This window comes from Brachyhypopomus gauderio, chromosome 15 (assembly GCF_052324685.1).
Source record: "Brachyhypopomus gauderio isolate BG-103 chromosome 15, BGAUD_0.2, whole genome shotgun sequence".
In the NCBI taxonomy this organism is placed as follows: Eukaryota; Metazoa; Chordata; class Actinopteri; order Gymnotiformes; family Hypopomidae; genus Brachyhypopomus; species Brachyhypopomus gauderio.
The window spans coordinates 6,125,062-6,143,670 of record NC_135225.1 but is presented as its reverse complement, the minus strand read 5'-3'; the positions used below and the strand labels follow the sequence as shown (position 1 = coordinate 6,143,670).

At 42.2% G+C, this 18,609-nt stretch overlaps 2 protein-coding genes across 7 annotated transcripts in view; one reads left to right on the top strand and one right to left on the bottom strand.

Moving 5' to 3' along the window:
- Nucleotides 1-5,293: 5,293 nt before the first annotated feature.
- On the top strand, nt 5,294-10,969 carry LOC143477092 (uncharacterized). Of its 3 annotated transcripts, none has more exons than XM_076975592.1 (8): nt 5,294-5,383; nt 7,226-7,344; nt 7,445-7,481; nt 7,810-8,075; nt 8,273-8,486; nt 8,627-10,384; nt 10,539-10,602; nt 10,797-10,969. In XM_076975592.1, the coding sequence occupies exons 1-8, from the start codon at nt 5,339-5,341 to the stop codon at nt 10,928-10,930; spliced, it is 2,637 nt and encodes an 878-aa protein (XP_076831707.1). In that variant the 5' UTR covers nt 5,294-5,338; the 3' UTR covers nt 10,931-10,969. The 3 variants fall into 3 exon arrangements, with proteins under 3 accessions (XP_076831707.1, XP_076831708.1, XP_076831709.1); XM_076975593.1 differs by lacking the exon at nt 5,294-5,383 and adding an exon at nt 5,400-5,736; XM_076975594.1 differs by lacking the exon at nt 5,294-5,383 and adding an exon at nt 6,613-6,911 and having other exon boundaries at nt 10,797-10,968.
- Nucleotides 10,970-13,905: 2,936 nt separating this feature from the next.
- Nucleotides 13,906-18,609, bottom strand: part of cdhr1a (cadherin-related family member 1a) — a 41,393-nt gene continuing 36,689 nt past the window's right edge. For 3 of the 4 annotated variants that reach the window (XM_076975053.1, XM_076975054.1, XM_076975055.1), the window contains one exon: nt 13,906-17,290. In XM_076975053.1, the coding sequence (XP_076831168.1) occupies nt 16,754-17,290 (537 nt within the window). In that variant the 3' untranslated portion in view covers nt 13,906-16,753. Of the gene's footprint in view, nt 18,455-18,609 lie in introns of all 4 variants that reach the window. The other variant, XM_076975056.1, reaches the window with a different exon arrangement.

The following is an 18,609-nucleotide window of genomic DNA, read 5'->3' as shown; positions in this document are numbered from 1 at the left end:
TCAAGGACAGATGGCGTGAATAACTTATTTTAAACAACTAATTAATTTTTTCGTTACAATGACACCTGTTAAGGGGTGGGACATATTAGGCAACAAAGGAACAGTCAGTTCTTGAAGTTAATATGTTGGATGAGTACAAATTGGCACAAGAAGCACAAGCACAAGAATCTGAACAGTTTTGACTAAGACCAAATTGTGACTGGATCAGAGTATCTCCAAAATGGCAGGCCATATTGGATGTTCCCAGTATGCAGTGGTCCAAGAAACAACCAGTGAACTAACAAGAGGATTATTGGCCGCCAACAGGGCTGGACTGGGACAAAAAATTGTCCCTGGCATTTTTGGTTTAGACCGGCCCCTCATAATTAGTGGAGCACACGCGACTTGTAATTTATGTATGTGGGGTTAACATACATAAATTACATACATAAATACATACACAGTAATTATATAAAAATTACGGGTTAAAGTCATTGGACTCAAACTTAGCATTATTATATCACAATCACTTTTATGATTTTATTGAAATCATCTCTAATGTGTATTTTCTGAATATCTCTGATAAAACAGCTCAATTCTATTTCTTCAGGTTAAAGGTGCTCCCTCCTTTAAACAGCTATAACATATATTTGTATCTGGCTACAAGCAAAGCTGCTTTATGAATTCATGCAATGCAAACATGTCTTAAAAGCATTTGACACCGTTTTACTCTTATTCATTGTGGGCATATCTTTTGCTAATATTACTTTTATATATTTTTACACTTACTGTAGTCATGCTTAAATTACAAAGCTTTTATTTATCATTTATAAGTTTTAAAATCTATAATTTTACTTGTTTGATTGCTTTTTAAAACATGTTTAACCACAGCATAGTTGCTACAAAGTCAAACTTTTATGCAGCCTTTCAACACACCTTTAGCCTAAATATCTAAACACGTAACTTCTCCGTTCCCCCTTTCTGCCGCTTCTGTCTCTCCTGCCTCTCGTTTAACAACGCGCTCAACACTGAATGTAGCGGGAGTTACAGCAGACCATGCAGAGAAAGGGTGGGGCCACTTTCGTCCTATCCTGATTGGTTCAGTCCACTGTCTATATTGAAGATGGGGCAATGTGCCGCCCCCTCTAAATTGTGGGCCGGTCTCTTAGAAAAAAAAACCATCGGCCCCTGAGGACTGTCGGCCCACTGGGCAAATGACCGTTATGCCAGATTACCAGTCCAGCCCTGCTCAGCTCCATCATGTTGCCCGATGCCCCTGAGTCAACTAGAGCAAAACCCCCCACAGAGCAGCCCTTGTAAGACACCGATGCATGAATGGTGAGCAAATTCCCAGTCAAGGAGTTACTAACCCGAGCTCTGCCACCGCCCGGTCCCCCTGGCTGTGGTCGTCTTCCCAATCAGCGTCGGTTCCGGTGTTCTCCTTGGGGGTCGGTGACACAGGAGCGTTGGAAACGGGGCAGGGCAGCGCGCGGTTCCCTCTCTCTTGTAGCAAACGGTCATACGTGACCGCCAACCGAACCACATGATTAAAAGTGTCCTTCCTGCTGGCAGGCCAGCTCGGTTTAAGGCCGGCCAAGAAGACGTCTACCAGCGCTTCATCATTCCATCCGGTGCTGGCCGCCAGAGTCCTGAAGTCCAGAACATACTCAGCTACAGGGCGGGTGCCCCAATGCATCCTCAGTAAGCTCTGTCCGAATGCCTTTCCTTGCCTCGGATGGTGGAATACGTCCTTTAGTTCATTAATGAAACTCAAAACATACCAGAATCAGAGTCTGTGGTTAATGTTGTGCGGCTTGACCAGGAGTGAGTCGTAGGTCGACAGGTGTGGTGACTCACTTCTAAGCAGCGGTGCTCCCCATTCTAGTGCCTTGCTGGTTAAACGTGAAATCACGTATGCAACCCTCGCTTGTTCACTCAACTGTGAGTGGTAACTTAAAGTACAGTCCGCACTGTACCAGGAAGCCCTCACATGTGTCCGGATCTCCTCCGTAGGCTTCTGGTGGGGCGATGTGAACTTTCTCCTCCGCCACTGATGGGGAAGAGGCCTCGTCTGTGTAGAAAGGCTCTGCAGACAACTGGACATCACTTGCATCAAATTTCTCATCTCCATTATATCTTGTTGTTGCTTTCCAATAGTCCTACCTTGGATCGCCAGGATCTCCAGAATGTTTGTCAAAGAATGTTCGTTGGGCTTTGCAGGACTAATTTGTCCTGAGAAAAAGGAAGCGTTTACAAATGTGTCTCTCTCCAGGTGAACAGATTTGAGACGGATTGAGGGGAATTTGGACATCAGCTGCAAAACAAAGCGGGTCATTTTGTCTTGACCCCAGATGAGAGCTGTGGTGATACAGCCCAGTTACTGATCTACATATGTGGAGCTGTGATGATACAGCCCAGTTACTGATCTACATATGTGGAGCTGTGATGGTACAGCCCAGTTACTGATCTATATATGTGGAGCTGTGGTGATACAGCACAGTTACTGATCTATATATGTGGAGCTGTGATGATACAGCCCAGTTACTGATCTATATATGTGGAGCTGTGATGATACAGCCCAGTTACTGATCTACATATGTGGAGCTGTGATGATACAGCCCAGTTACTGATCTACATATGTGGAACTGTGATGATACAGCCCAGTTACTGATCTATATATGTGGAGCTGTGATGATACAGCCCAGTTACTGATCTACATATGTGGAGCTGTGATGATACAGCCCAGTTACTGATCTACATATGTGGAGCTGTGATGATACAGCCCAGTTACTGACCTATATATGAGGAGCTGTGATGATACAGTGTAGTTACTGATCTATATATGTGGAGTTTTGGTGATACAGCCCAGTTACTGATCTACATATGTGGAGCTGTGATGATACAGCCCAGTTACGGATCTTTACATGTAGGGTAACGAAAAACTGGAAGCTATGCACTCAAAAAGTTTTTCATTGTTAAATGAAAAAAAGTACTTTCTAAATTAAACAATCATTTGTCCGTTCATTAAATAATGATATAATTCTGTCCTCCACATTTTGTCGTATCATGTAATGTTTCCTTTAGTGTATCTTTTTTATGAGATTGAATACTGCGTTATATATGTATTGTGCCAAACCGAATTACATATATTAGTATGGCCCTCTAAAATCGTTCCGGTTTCTCATATCGCACCTTGGGAAAATTACCTGCCCATCCCGGCTCAAGAGGAACTGACTCAGAGAGTGTGTCTGTCTGATCCTGGACCTCAAGTGTTTTTATTGGTGCTACTAGCTAAGAACTTTACACAGGAGCATATAAACAGACTACTACTACTGAGACTACTTCAGTGAAAGAGCTATGATATGACAAGTCTATAGGACAGAAAATGTTTGCAAATATCTTGAATCTCTTTGATAAGATTGACATAATGGTTAAAGACTGGTCACTGGAGACTGGTCACTCTGGTACTCCACCGCTCTGTGGGGGGCCGTGGGCGGGTGGGGTTCCCGGGTCTCTCTCCGCCCGCCTCTGGCCTCTGGGGGAATGCTGTCGCAGCTACCCACCCTTGCTGGTAAGTACATTCCATACATCTATCCTATGTTGCACTTCTAGGTTGCACATAAACACACACTCACACACACCCATACATCGCACTCATCTGCACTATATGTATTTGGTTTACTTTCTGTACTTCTTTGCAGTGGTCATTTGAGCTGGTTGCGTGTTTTATTTTATTAATATTATTATTATTATTATTTTATTATTATTAATTTTTTTATTATTATTATTATTATTATTATTATTATTTTTTTTTTTTCTTCTTTTCTTTTTCTTCTCCTTTTTTCTCCTACCTCTGTCTTTTCCCTTTTTATTATTTCTCTCCCCCTCTTTTCTTGGTCCACCTAACCCCAATAATTATCACTTTGCATACTGTTATCACTATATATTGTTATCACTACACTATATATTATACAGAATTGTTATAATTGCCATTTAAATCTGTACATAAAAACAAAGTTGTCCTCCAAAGATGGGGGGGTGGAGGTGGGCCAAAAAAAAAAAAAAAAAAAAAAAAAAAAAATGGTTAAAGACAATAGATACCAATTCATGGAAGAGGCACACAGGAAGAACTTTGGAAATCATGAAATAAATCATCAACTGAGTGAGAAAATTACATGACAAAAAATAATCAGGATATAGAAATGCTCACAACCACAGAGGAGAGATTCAGAGAGAAGGAACGACAACTGATCCAGCAGATGAAGGAAAAATAGCAAATTAGAGTACTTGAGACAGAAATAACCAAATCATGAACAGGTAATGACCTCTCCTATTAGTCTTTGGTACTTTATATCACCAAGTTAAGAGCAGGTAATGGTCTGTTATTAGTATATGCCAGGCTGACTCATACACACTTGTGCAGTGCGTGTGGGACTACATGTACCTGGATACATGAGGTTTGTGGAGGTTTTTAACTGAGTACGCTCATGTAATGTAAACAGGGTGCATCTATGTTTACAGGTAGGTATGTTCCTGCTAAATACATTCAATTGAGCACAGAAAATGCAAAAATACTTTTAGTTTGAATGAATTGCTGTTGCTGTGCTCTTCCTGAGGAAGTGAGGTATGTGGGAACAAGGAGGTGGGAGACATTTACGACCTTGTTGTGTGGGCCAGAGTGGGTCTGATACATTTCCAGGGCCAGAGTGGGTCTGATACATGTCCAGGGCCGGAGTGGGTCTGATACATGTCCAGGGCCGGAGTGGGTCTGATACATTTCCAGGGCCGGAGTGGGTCTGATACATTTCCAGGGCCAGAGTGGGTCTGATACATTTCCAGAGCCGGAGTGGGTCTGATACATGTCCAGGGCCGGAGTGGGTCTGATACATGTCCAGGGCCGGAGTGGGTCTGATACATGTCCAGGGCTAGAGTCGGTCTGATATAGTTCCTGGGTCAGAGGGGGTCTGATACATATCCATGGCCAGAGGGGATCTGATACATTTCCAGCACTTGAGTGTGTCTGATAAATGTCCAGGGCTGGAGTGCATATCTTTCTCACCCTGGGAGTTTCATGCCCAAACCTGGCACATTTTTTCATGGAGAAGGAATTGGTGTAAATAAAAGTAGAATGATTGACATTTGCCAGCCCAATGGGATTTGATCTTGAAGCCAATTAGCAGTTTTCAGAATGACATTATTGAAAGTAGTCGCTGGCTTTTTATATAACTACGTCACGATGACGTCACGATCTATGACGCAGGCAAACGTATAAAAGGAAGCCGCCGCAGCCGGCGTCACCATAACTACAGACAGCGTCATAACTACCGGTTAGGGTTATTGCGTTTCTGCGTTACACATTATGGAGCGACTATTCCAAGTGACCATGAAGAAACTAATGATGAGGGTAAGTTCATGTTTCTTTGAGCTGGTTCCATACGTAAATTGTTACCGGGGCGGTGTATATATACAACCGTCAGTGCAGATGGACGATAGCCTGTCATTCATCAACTACTTTTTAATGTCATGCGATCTACCCACATTCCTTCGCGATCGACCGATCCTGTCAAGTCTCGCGTTTTGGCCGTGAAACTACCGTATTTTATCCCTCTCCCCAGTCGTCCTCCCGTATTAATATTTTCCCGTAAATTTCCCGTATTATAATAATTTTTAGTATTCAAGTGCCTCTCCAAAATGAATTAAGTCGCTAGCCTCGCGGGAATGTCAACCTGCAGTGGCCCGAGTGTCAGTTCTCGCGAGGTTAGTGCTGACAGCGGGAACAACAAACCCGAAAATCAAATCAGAGACGGATGAATGTAACGAGAGAGAAGGCGCTCCTACCAAAAAAGTGAAGACTTCGTGTAAAATATAAGGGGTCCTGGACCTTGGTTGGTCTGGTGGGAATGCTCGCAGCAACCAGCGGAAATGTCCCCATATTTTTAAATAAAAAACTTGACAGGTGTGCCACAAGGGAGTCTGTATGTTTGTACGTGCAAGCGGGGGGCGTCGCGGGGCTTCGCCAAGTTCCGCTTGTAGTTTCGCTTCAACTTCTTCTGACGCGGGGGGGACACGAGGGTCCTTCCTTCATTACACAGCGTGCGTCTGGAGCGTAACGTAACTTTAACATAGCTGAGAAAGGCCTGTATAACACGCGTGGTTTTACAAATGTAGGCCTATATCTCATTAATGTGGTATTAAGTGTATTACACACCCTTCCCACCAGAGAGGATGACCTGGCGCAAGGTGTGTGGGGCGCAGTGTTGCCAACTTAGCGACTTTTCAGACCCTCTAGACTAGAGACCTTTTGTGGTAAAAAAGCGACTAGCGACAAATCTAGCGACTCTCTGAACACACACGCTCTTTAGTTGCGGTCCTCTGGGGCGGGTGCTGCCGTGAGCACCGCCCCACAACACTCCGTGCAGTCTCATACTCCGAGCACACCCTCACCGCTCCACGTCCACACTGCAAATGAACTGCGCATGCCCAAAGCTGCCGCTGACGCCCCGCCCCGTATTTACAGAGCGGGATGTAAATATAAATGCTTTAAATAAATATAAATGTCTCACGAAAAGAAATCACTGCATTTAACTCACACAGTCTCATTCATTCCTGCTAATTGCTACTGTTGTACTAACATTTAACAACACAGCAAAAAAAAAAAACATAATTTACGTAAAAATAATTAATACAAAGCATTAAAGTCATGTAGTTCTTTTGAGAAGTGACTGCCTATTTCAAAGGCAACAGATGTTGTTAATTTGTAGTTCTAACATATTTAGGGTGTTTTTTACTCGCTTTTTTCTCTCCCAACGTTATTCATTTACAGCTTCAAAAACATGTATTATGCAAATTATGTGATGACGTCATTTAGCGACTTCTAGCGACTTTTATGACAACCAATAGCGACTTTCCTTACTGAGGAGTTGGCAACAATGGTGGGTGGGTTAAACTCGAGTTGTGATAAAGTTGGGCTCGTTCGAAAAGCTACCCAAGCTGTCTCGAAAGTAATTGACCCACAACACGACAATTAACATATTGCTAATTATCTGATTTTTACTTATTCAGCGCAGTCCAAATACGATGGACACACCCCTGTTAATGCCGTCTATAACCGGGACTGCTTTCAAAATATGCCTAAATATGTGACTCCCCAAAATGTTTTACAGTTTGTTTTAGCGCCCCTTATGCGGGATTCTGAGAATTGTAAAACTGCTAATGAGTGATTGAAAGTTCTTCATATTCTCCTCAGATTAATAAAGCTGGGCCTCAGACTAATAAAGCAGTGATGGAGGATCTCAACACGCCTCCATGTGGGAGAAGTGGAGTCTCATCCACCCCTGAGACTGATGCTGCAGTTGTAACTGAAGAGTAAGTTCTCACTCTCCACACATCACCTACTCAACCTTTACACACATGTGCTGGAATATTCAACTGGGTGACAATTTAACACTTTAAAAATCTTTTTCAGACAGTGGCAAGTGCTGAGGAACATACTGCCAAGCAATGTGAGTACGAGTCTGTTTGTCCGTTCATTCAGTGTAGTTTAGAGAGCTGTGTACCGTTTTAACTACAGGGACCTCTAGACTTTTGGTTCTTGACAGCAAAATCAGGGTTTCTACCCTGAGTTACCATGGCACCACAAGCCTTTGGCCATGTGTTCAGAGCTTTATAACAGTATAACATGTTTTTTTGCATTGGCGTCTTACTTGTTAAACAAATAATCAGCTTAAGTTTTAAAAAATCATGTTTCAGTCATTAAGTAATAATTTTAAATAATTAAACTTTTAATAATTAAGGATCCTGATGACCTTTTTACACTTTAACCTAAACTAGATGAGGATGGAAGATTACAATGAAGTGCTGGAAAAAATATCAGCATGGATCAAAGTAGCCGTGAAGGAGGTGGTTCTTCCAGCTCTTGAGACAGGCCCGTTAGTGGAGAGGTACACAGATGGAGTCTCCATCTCCAGCAGCTCCCGTGAGGTGGAGCGTGGAGAGATGGATGATTCTCCCTCTCAGGTAACCTGCAGCCAGGGACATGTTGAGGAGAGCAGACGTAGTCGTCTCTCTCTTCTGTTAATCTCAGCTTCCTCGAGCAGGTAAGTCAGTACTCAGTCTGAAGGTTGGTGATGGGTATTCATCTGCAGTATTAACATGCTGAGTTATTAATTCCGTTAAATGTAGAGGCATTGACTCAAATCCATAAGCAGTTAGTTGAACAGTTTTAGCTTGATTTATAATCCAGCTGGTGATGTCTGTATGTATTGTGTAGTTTATGGGGAAACGTTCATTTCAGCAGGTTTGATGTAGCCGCAGGAAGCAGCACAACACCTCTGCCAGAGCCTCTCAGGACCATGTTTGGCATCTTGGAGGACAAGATCTTCAGCCTGATCTATGAAGAGGTCACGAGGGTCATTCTAAATATGTTGCCACCTGAGATAAAACAGTACCTCAGCGTGAAAGCAACCGTCAGGTTCATGTCTGCTATTGTGCGGGACGTCCTAAAGCAGGTGAAGGACCAAAACATTTTATTTAATTGATTCTATTTTTACTGTTATTGTTCATATTTTCCTCCATATTTGTTGCGTTTATAAATCCAGTGATCAGTGACTACAATCTTGTTTACTACTCACACATGTTGTTACTCTAGATCAACTTGTCTCTTCCGGATCCTTATTATGCTGCTGACACCTCCGAAAGGTTTAGACTGCCTGGAAGATCCATTCAGGACCTTGCCCAATATCTGATGCTCACCGTTATGACCAGCATGGAGGATCTTCTGGACTTCTGCAAGTTCACTAGCTGGTTAAGTGACAGGCGAGGTTTTCTTACTGACATCCATGATGAGCTGGATGAGTTGCTGCCTTCTGTCACAACGGCAACAGTAGGAGCAACTGTTGAGGACATGTTGAGGATCTCCAGTGAGGAAACATCAGGTGATGTTGCTGGAGACGTCTCAGGCAGACCCCTGTGGCACTTCCTACAGGCTGTGTCTCAGCACATCACCTCTGCAGCTCCAGTGCCTGTGAGAGTCACCTCACCAAAACCAGTGAGACGGCCAGGGTACCAGTCCTTTGCTACAAAAATTGGAGGCAAAACATCATCCCTGCTTGAACAGAAGCTGCTAAAGAACAGCAAGCCAAGACCTCGCTGTGAAAGGGTCTTGGAGAGCATCCTTTTTAGCAGCACAAATGAGGCTCACCACAGGGGCACAGACACTGATAAGGTGAAAACACACGGGCTCTTCGAAATGTCCTGTGAGACTTTCCGGTTTGAGGCTGCCATGAGGGTCATGAATGTCATTATGAGTGAGACCTCAGAGCTCACCAAAGCATCACAGGGCATCAAAACCCCGGACTCGAGCTTCAAATGTACAGCGTTGAGCTCATCTCAAGTGTCTGATGCTTCCCTCAAGAGTAATGCATTTGCATCAGCATTATCAATCGTAAATACACTAACCTTCACTTTCAGATGCGCTTTTGAGGAGGATTTGTTTTTAAAGATACGTCATCCTTCCACTGACCCAGCACTGTACGCATCTCAAGTGCGCCTGGTGTCAGAAAAGGTCCTGAGGTCCACCCAGGGCAAACTTAAGGAAGGTCTTCTTACAAACCTCCTCATGAGGTCTGATGCAGATATTGCAGCCCAATACAGTGCGAATCAGACCTACAAACTACAGCTCAGCTCAAAAAACCTCATAAAGTGCATTATTGAATGTGTAACGAAATTGATATCATGCCGTTACAGAGGGCTGATGGCAATGCAATTTCTAACAACTCTGTCCAAAGAGGTGGAGCTTCTTTACATAAAGCAGATCTTAACACCATCTGCCATGCATTTAGAAGCCCTCAGTGACCTAATAAGTACAGACAGTTTTGAAATAATTGCTCAAGACGTGATCCGTGGTGCAGCCCATGAGCAAAATGTGGAGTGTTCCTGGAAAGCGCTGGACAGGTTCCTCTCCATAGAAGCCCTCAGGCAGTCCTCCCAGCAGCTCATCCCCATAGTGGGGAACCAGATGAAGGACAATATTGCTGCTCTGGAATATTTGAAGGCACAAATAAGCTGCACAGGGAGCTCAGTGACGTCGATTCCTCACCTTTCCAAAGAGGCCATCGTGAGAAGCTTTGTCAATACAGCTACAGAGAAACTTCTCGAATTTGAGCCTCGTTCTTCTGGGAGCGCCTCTGTGATGGAGGCTGACTTGGAAGAGCTGCAGTCAGTACAGCGATGCTTCTCTGAGCTGTCAGCAATGATTGGCCACATTGTGATGGGTGATCTCACTGGCGTCACCACTTCTCAGACAGAGCAGGACCACACAAGCTCTGATCTGCAAGTGGACGTGGGGCTGGAGAAGAAACCTCGTCGCCGGTTCAGGTTTCCAAGGTTCCTCAAGCTCATATTCAAGGTATCTGTTTTATTTTTTTTAATGTCTTCCATTTCTTCCCAGTCACACCATTAGTTTTAGACTCTGCTCTTCTGATTGATTTTCAACTGTACATTTATGTTGCTGTCAGAATCATATTTTGAATGACTAATCAAATTGTCTCCTCTTTGTAAAGAAACAGAAAAACAAAGCGTGTGTGCACTCCGAGGAACAGATGGCGGACAAACATATGCCAGATGGTACGTGTTTTAGTATTTCTATGGTGAACGTTTTACAGTATTGTGCATAAATAAATGAGGGGTACATGGTTTAGTAGTCTTCCATGGTTTAGTCATCATTGTTCTTTATTTCAGTTGTGCAGCATGAAAGATTAAACCTTTATTTCATTACACACAACATCATTGTTCTTCTGCACAATGTTCCTCTTTTGCAGGTCTCCCGTCTCCCAGTGCTGTAGCACCACTGTCCTGTGATACGTCCATCCCTAAGCTCAGGAGGAAGTCATTCTCTACCAGACTAGCAGCTTTCTCCAAGATGTGCAGAAAATTAGGGAAAACATCTACTTAGGTGCTTTGTAGAAAATGTGTTCCTCAATAAAAAAATTAATTATAATAATGAACAGACTGCTTTTTTGTGACGCCAAGGGCATCACAAGACATTACGAAACCAAGAATAAACAGAATAAACCAGAATATGGTCATAAACCCCAGCAACAGGCTGTATAACAGACAAAGGAAGTAGTTAGCTGTGGTGTTTAATTATTACAATTTGAATGTCCATTACGAGAGTAAACACAGAGACAAATACAAGAACTTGGCAGATGCAGAGTGGCACGGGCATCTGAAGATTTGCCAGCGAAATTGCAAAGGCATCAAGATTTTTTTACAGAGCTGCAGCAGTCAGAAGCAGCTATGTGATCCCACAACACTGCAAGAAACAGACATGCTCTGATGGGGAGTTTGTCAAAGAATGTTTGGTGGGCTTTGCAGTGCTAATTTGTCCTGAGAAAACGGAAGTGTGAAGGAAATATTGATTATATTCATGTGTGATTCATGTTAATCATGTTGTAGGATAGCCGAACGGCGTTTGAAAAAAAACTGAAAAACAGAACCGGAAGTTCCACCATACCAGATTTATTTAGTCCACCGTGTAGAGTGCCTTGGATTCCACAAACAGTCATAAAGAATGCACCAAACAAAATCAAAGACAAAACAAAAAAAACAAGTTAACATACACTAATCAACTCCATCAAGACATAGCAACCAGGCTCTCACTCGTCTGCCTTTCCAGTCAGCTCTCCCCTCTCTCTCCTCAGAGTTCTGCCCTTAACAAACATTTAGTCTTGGGTTCCACCACTGACCGGCACGCCCGCAGGGGAGGTTTAAAATGCACAGGTTATAATTACCTTCTTTTATTTTATGTTAAATCAAACATTTTATTATATACGCAATAGCTGAATATGAATATAAATCATTTTATAATAAAACATTCATGTTGGAATGACCTTTTAGAACTAGAACCCTCAAAGCAGGTCCTCTCTCCCCCCCGGCTCAAACATCCAAAATGGCATGGTCCACTTGCAACACAACCTCCTACCCAACTACAAAAACCCACAAACCCCTGGGCTCAGGTCCTTTGACCTACCAGAGGTTGCCAGCATACTAGGACAAACAGGTAAGCCGAACCATTTTTCAAAACACACTATACACAGTCAAAAATGCATGGAATGATTGTAATAATCTACACCATCAGTTGGCCACCCTGAATAGTGCAAGATAATCCCAGCAGTTTATTGTGTTTCAGAGTTCTGAGTCCAACTGCAGTCCTGTGGGTTTCAATAAAAAAAGTCTTTAAAACTGAGGTTGTCTCGTGGTTCATTCTCCAACTGTGAAACATGGAACGGACGAGAGCTCCGTTACACATGTCCTTGCAGACATTATAGCACAGTCAAAAGTGTCAAAAGTACTGCTTGCACTGCTTAGTAATTAACTATGACCATATTGAAGATGTTTTTCTGTAAGACTGAAGTCTTCTGTGTAGTTAGAGATAATAGGAGTTAGAGATAATATCAATCAATTAAATTTGATTTATATAGCGCTTCTTACAACAGTTGTTGTTACAAAGCAGCTTTACAAGTGTTAATCAATCAATCAAATTTTATTTATATAGCGCTTTTTACAACAGTTGTTGTCACAAAGCAGCTTTACAAGTGCTGAGTCCTAGCCCCCAGTGAGCAAGCCAAGGGCGACAGTGGCAAGGAAAAACTCCCTAGTTTTTTGCATGAGGAAGAAACCTTGAGAGGAACCAAGACTCAGGGGGGGAACCCATCCTCCTCTGGCCGACACCGGTCACCATGACAACAACAACAATTTAGACAGAAAGAAATAAAGAAAAGGAAAAGATGTAATAATGTCCATCATGGTGTAGGCTTATCCGGTCAGGCAGTAGGTGGCTGGCACTGGATGGATCGCTTGTCTCTCCTCATCTCATTTTTCTCGAGCAGGCGGGCAGCCATGTGGAGAAAATAAAACAGGGAAAATTAGCTCTGTATGAGGACATATACAGGACAGGTGAAATTAAACACATTTCTGGAGTGTGGCAGCAACTCCGGCATTAAGTTAAACTATTACAGCCTAGCTAAAAAAGGCAGAACCAGAAGGTAACATAGGCTTGGGGGCATTCTGAGACAATGGCATCCATCCACTGCACTGTCAACAAACTTGAGTGACCACGAGCAGTGACAGGACGACAGCACAAGCGCCCCCGTTCTACCATAAAACCCTTTGTCTATGAACCCCTGGATCTGTACCTTTATCTAAGGGGGGATGTTAATTATCAAACGCTAAACCAAATAGGTGGGTTTTCAACCTAGACTTAAAGATTGTGACTGTGTCAGAGTCCCGTACACATTTTGGAAGGTTGTTCCAAAGCTGGGGGGCCTTATAAGAAAAGGCTCTTCCCCCTGCTGTTACCTTATTAATTTGTGGAACTTATAAAAGACCAGCACCCTGTGATCTTAGTGGATGTGGGGGTTCATAATAGGAAATAAGTTCCTGGAGGTATTCAGGAACAAGCCCGTGCAGTGCTTTATATGTTAATAATAGAATTTTAAAGTCAATACGGAATTTAACTGGGAGCCAATGCAGGGCTGATAGGACTGGTCTGATATGCTGAAATGTTCTAGTTCTGGTCAGAACTCTGGCTGCGGCATTTTGAACTATTTGAATTTTATTTAGATTCCTATTTGAACATCCTGACAGTACTGAGTTACAGTAATCTAATCTGGAGCTAACAAAGGCGTGCATCAATTTTTCTGCATCATCCTGTGATAATGCATTTCTTAACTTGGCAATGTTGCGGAGATGTAGAAAAGCTATCCTAGTAGTATTATCTATGTATTTATCGACTCGGAGTCGAGTATGACGCCTAGGTTTTTGGCTACTGTGCCAGGTAGAGGTCTGCGCGGGAATGCTTTTTTAATCCCGCTCCCGCTTGTTTTAGACCTGCTCCCGCCCGCTCCCGCCAAAAAATCGCTTGTTTTAATCCCGCTCCCGCCCGCACCTGCTTGTTTTAATCCCGCTCCCGCCCGCACCGGCCAAAAAATCGCTTGTTTTAATCCCGCACCCGCCCACCACATACACATTTCTGTCGCCCCCGCCCGCAATCCTAATATGAATTGAATTAATTAGATTTAGTACTTGAAATTTTCTTATGTATTTATTAAAACAGCAATATAGCGATGGATCGCGCTGTCCCATTTCTTATCACAGTCCAAACACATCCCGTTAGGTGACGTACACCAACACTTTCTGACATGTATCACAACAAGCCGATTTCCATCTCCATTAATTACAATGGAATATGACTTCCATACATCAGACTTTCCTGTAGTTGACTTAATTGTGGTGTATTCGCCTGTTTTAATAGAATTTTCCACAGCTGAAACTGGTTGACCGTCTACAGCAGGGGTTGGCAACCTATGGCACGCGTGCCACCATTGGCACACCGAGGCGTCACCGTCACGCGACACGCTGGACCAGCATCAGCAAAAATATATATTTTAATATAAATTATTATATTAATGGATTATACTTTCGCGAGTGACCGTAGCGCGCGACTCCGCACGCACACCTCGCGCGAACGGCGGAGGCGTTTAAATTTGGATATAATACTTTTTGTGTCGATTTACACCTCCCCCCCTCCTCGGTCAACAATTTAAACTCGCCGCCATAGTGGCACACTCATTGACTGGACATGTTAAACTTGGCACTCCATGTCTCAAAGGTTGCCGACCCCTGGTCTACAGTCTCTGCCATTTCTGTATCAAAATGACAAAATGACGTACACTTCATGTTCACGTGATCAGTTGCTTAGCCAATATTTTGAATTAGTTTATTGCTTACTTACTGAATGATTAGTTGTTTTCGTCCTGTTCCTTATGCATAGAAATCATTGCGTTGTTATTATTATAATTTTCTAGACTATTAATTTGCGGGATTTTTCTACATGTATATGTGGTCCCGCTCCCGCATCGCCTGGACTAATTCAACTCCCGCTCCCGCCAATAACAATTAAATTCTGTCCCGCGCCGCAAGATATTCTGTCGGGTCCCGCGGGACCTGCGGGATTACCGCGGGAGTGCAGACCTCTAGTGCCAGGTGTAATGGGGTAGTCTGCAAGATTAAGCATTAGATCTTGAATTTTCTGTCTTGAGGCCTTAGGGCCTAGGAGGAGAACTTCTGTTTTGTCCTCATTAAGTTGGAGGAAGTTTAGAGACATCCAGCATTTAATATCTCTTACACAGGCCTCAATTTTTCCTAAACTGAGTTTGTCATCAGGTTTGGCTGATATGTAGTTGAGTGTCATCTGCAGTGAAAATTGACACCATGTTTGTTTATAACTGTGCCCAATGGTAGCATATATAATGTAAATAATAGTGATCCTAAAATGGAGCCTTGCGGGACCCCATATTTAACTATTGTACGTTTGGATGGAATATTATTGAACTCTACAAACTGATAGCAATTTGTTAAATAAGAGTAAAACCATGAAAGGGCTGTGCCTGAGACTCTAACCCAGCATTCTAACCGCTATAATACTATGCTAATACTGTTGCAGATGTTAGCTACACACAACAGTGAAGGGGCCAAATATGATAAATTCTTCAACAACCTCTCCTACCTTCAATGCATGTTTTATTTTGAAGACAAATGTATTTTGAAGAACATATGAAAAAGCAGGCAACTTTTTTATATAAAGAAAGTTAATAAAATCAGTATTTAATTTTATTAACTTAAAAAGTTTTGGTCTTAAAACTCATCTTTTTAAAGTGGCTTATGGGTGAGATTTGAAAATTGTAGCGTTATTCTATTTTTATGCATATTTATTTGTATTTATATTGTATTTTATTTTTCCTGAGTGTACAGTGTCCTTGGGTGTCCAGAAAGGTGCTTTACAAATAAAATGTTATTATTATTATTATTATGTATAAATGGATATTGACCCAATAACACTGAGATCTACAAACACATTCCTGAAAACTGTCACGTTGTTGGGGCCTGCCGGTCGCCCCCGTTTACAGCGGCAGCGGTCCTGTTTTGGTCACGTGATGTTCGTCCCTCAGGTGGGCCGGACCCGTGATCCGTCTCACCTGAGGGTCGTTTGTTCGTCTATATATGTCTTGTCTTTGTACCAGTTGACTGCTGATTATTATTTCCTTCAATTGGAACTATGTCACGGGTTTTTGATTTGCGCACTTTCTATTAAACCATCCTCTTTCCCTGAGACTTGGCGTGATCGCTTCCTTTTTAGTTGCTCACCCTACCCGTCACAAAAACTATATTTATAAACAAAACTAATCTTCGTGGCAAAATCAATACATCAATTCTGATCATGTCAGACTGTTCATGTAGAATATTTGCAAATATATATTGTCAATATATAAACAAACAAAACATTAAAATCAATTACAATTAAGAATTAATCCTATTAACTATATTAAAGCAAGTCACCATAAATAATTTGGCATTGTGAAGAATCGTCCATCATTTTTACAAGATTGATATTTCTACCCTGTAATTTTGTATGTTCATTCTGTACATTTAAGCAAAATGAGAAATATGGGAATATTAATATTATTAATATACCTAATGGTTCTGTACTTTAAAGGCATTACAAATCATGGAGTGGACAGCTTGCATGCTGCCATTGAAACAGAAGTCCAGTCCTGCTGACTGGGGTCTTGGCCTAATACTCATACACAATTACTCAGGTGGAACATGATTAGATTAAGACCAGAATGAACACTATTTATATTTACATCTGTATTACATTAATGTCAGTATACAGGTGAGCTCTTCCAAATGGTACACATACTGTATATTCAAAGCACTAATATCTGTTTGTCAGCTTCTTCTGTTCCAGCCTTAGTTTGAGCTCTGAAACCAGTGCTGTGTTGAGGCGAGTCTCTTGGCTTCTGCAGCCTTTCCTCTTTGGTTTAGAGAGCATGGTTGTTGGAACAGTAGGTGCCAGCCTCGGTGCCCCCGCTGGCTTGGAGAAGACAGGTGGTGGAGGGGGAACTGGAGCTCTGGGTGCTGCTATGCAGGACCAAAGAGATCCAACACTGTTATTGTTACAGTTGACATTCTGTGCCGTTGAGACTTCGGGTTCTTTTGCAACACGATTTTTTTCTCCACTGTTCTCCTGTTTAAAGGGATTCTGAAAGTTCCGCTGCCGACGTCTCTTTCTTATGATGCGTCGTGAAGGCGAAACCTTGTTGGATTTCTTGGTTCGTATGAAAATGGCCATGGAGATCAAGGCCGTCACGACAACCATGAGTACAATGACACTAACAATGAAGCCTAACATTTGGAAAGGGTTTTCTCTACTTTGCATAAAAAAGAATGCCAAAGGTCCCACATGCTGAGTCTGTAAAAGAGCACAGAGATCAATCAGTCCATGGGACTGTGTGGGTCTATACAGTAGGGCAACTCAAAGTTTGTGCTGTTAAGGAATAATGTGTGTGATCAATATTATTACACACATGCAGCAGTAAACTAAAATACCATTCATTGGAAAGGAGTTTCTCACAAATGGAAATTAACCTAATGAAATAACTATATGCAGACTGGCAATTTAGTAAATGTGCCATATTTTTGCCAATTGTGATTTTTTACACCGTAATCAAAATTTGTCCTCCGCGTTTAACCCATCTGTGCAGTTAACACACACACACACACCAGTGATTACTAGGGTGCTGTGGATCACACATGCCCAGAGCGGTGGGCAGCCCTAGCCCAGCGCCCGGGGAGCAGTTGGGGTTAGGTGCCTTGCTCAAGGGCACCTCAGTCATGGCCTCAGGTCTGGGAATCGAACCCACGACCCTCCGGTCACAAGACCAGTTCCCTACCACCAAGCCATGACTGCCCATACATATTATTTTTTTAATACTGCCCATACATATTAAGCAATAGCTATATATATGAAAAAATATGATTTTAGTTATTGAATTTAAATAATTTCATTATAACAGATTATATTATTTAAATTTTGATTAGCCGAGTGTGATTCATCATAGGACAAGATCAGAAGGGTTGAAAAGATTCCCAAATTTGAGACCATGTAGCCTACAAAACATAAAACTTCATGTCTATGTAATAGATACTTAGCCGACTCTTAGCCAACACTTAGGAACATAGAAATAAATATACATATAGTTAGCATATTTTTTTCCACAACTTCAAATATAAGCAATGCCACTGTGCTCTTTTTCCTGTACTCTTTTACAGACTAATACTTGTGTGAAATAAATTAAACAAATGAACAAATAAAAGTTCAGCACTGGAGATGATGTCAGGGTCAGTTGAAACTGCACAGAGATGGAGGGGTTTGTGATGGTCAAGGCTTCCTAATAATCTTTCTGATCTTGCCCCGTGGGTGGACCCGTGCCCTTTGAACAGAGCTCCAGTAAATAATGGTGGATATGAAAACAGTGAATGAGATGGGGAGGATGACCGTGCTAACGCATATAAAGAAAACAGTCCAGGGTTGAGCTCTTAGGCTCAGGAAGTATGAGATCATTCTGACTTTGATCTGCAAGGACAATACATTAACAAATTAAATTTAAAATCTTAAGAAAGTGTCATAAAATTATGTGAATAATGCATTATTCACTAGTAGGGCGTTACAGGTCAAAATGCAGTGAACATGCATGAACATGATTTGGGTTAATGGTTTGCCAACCACAA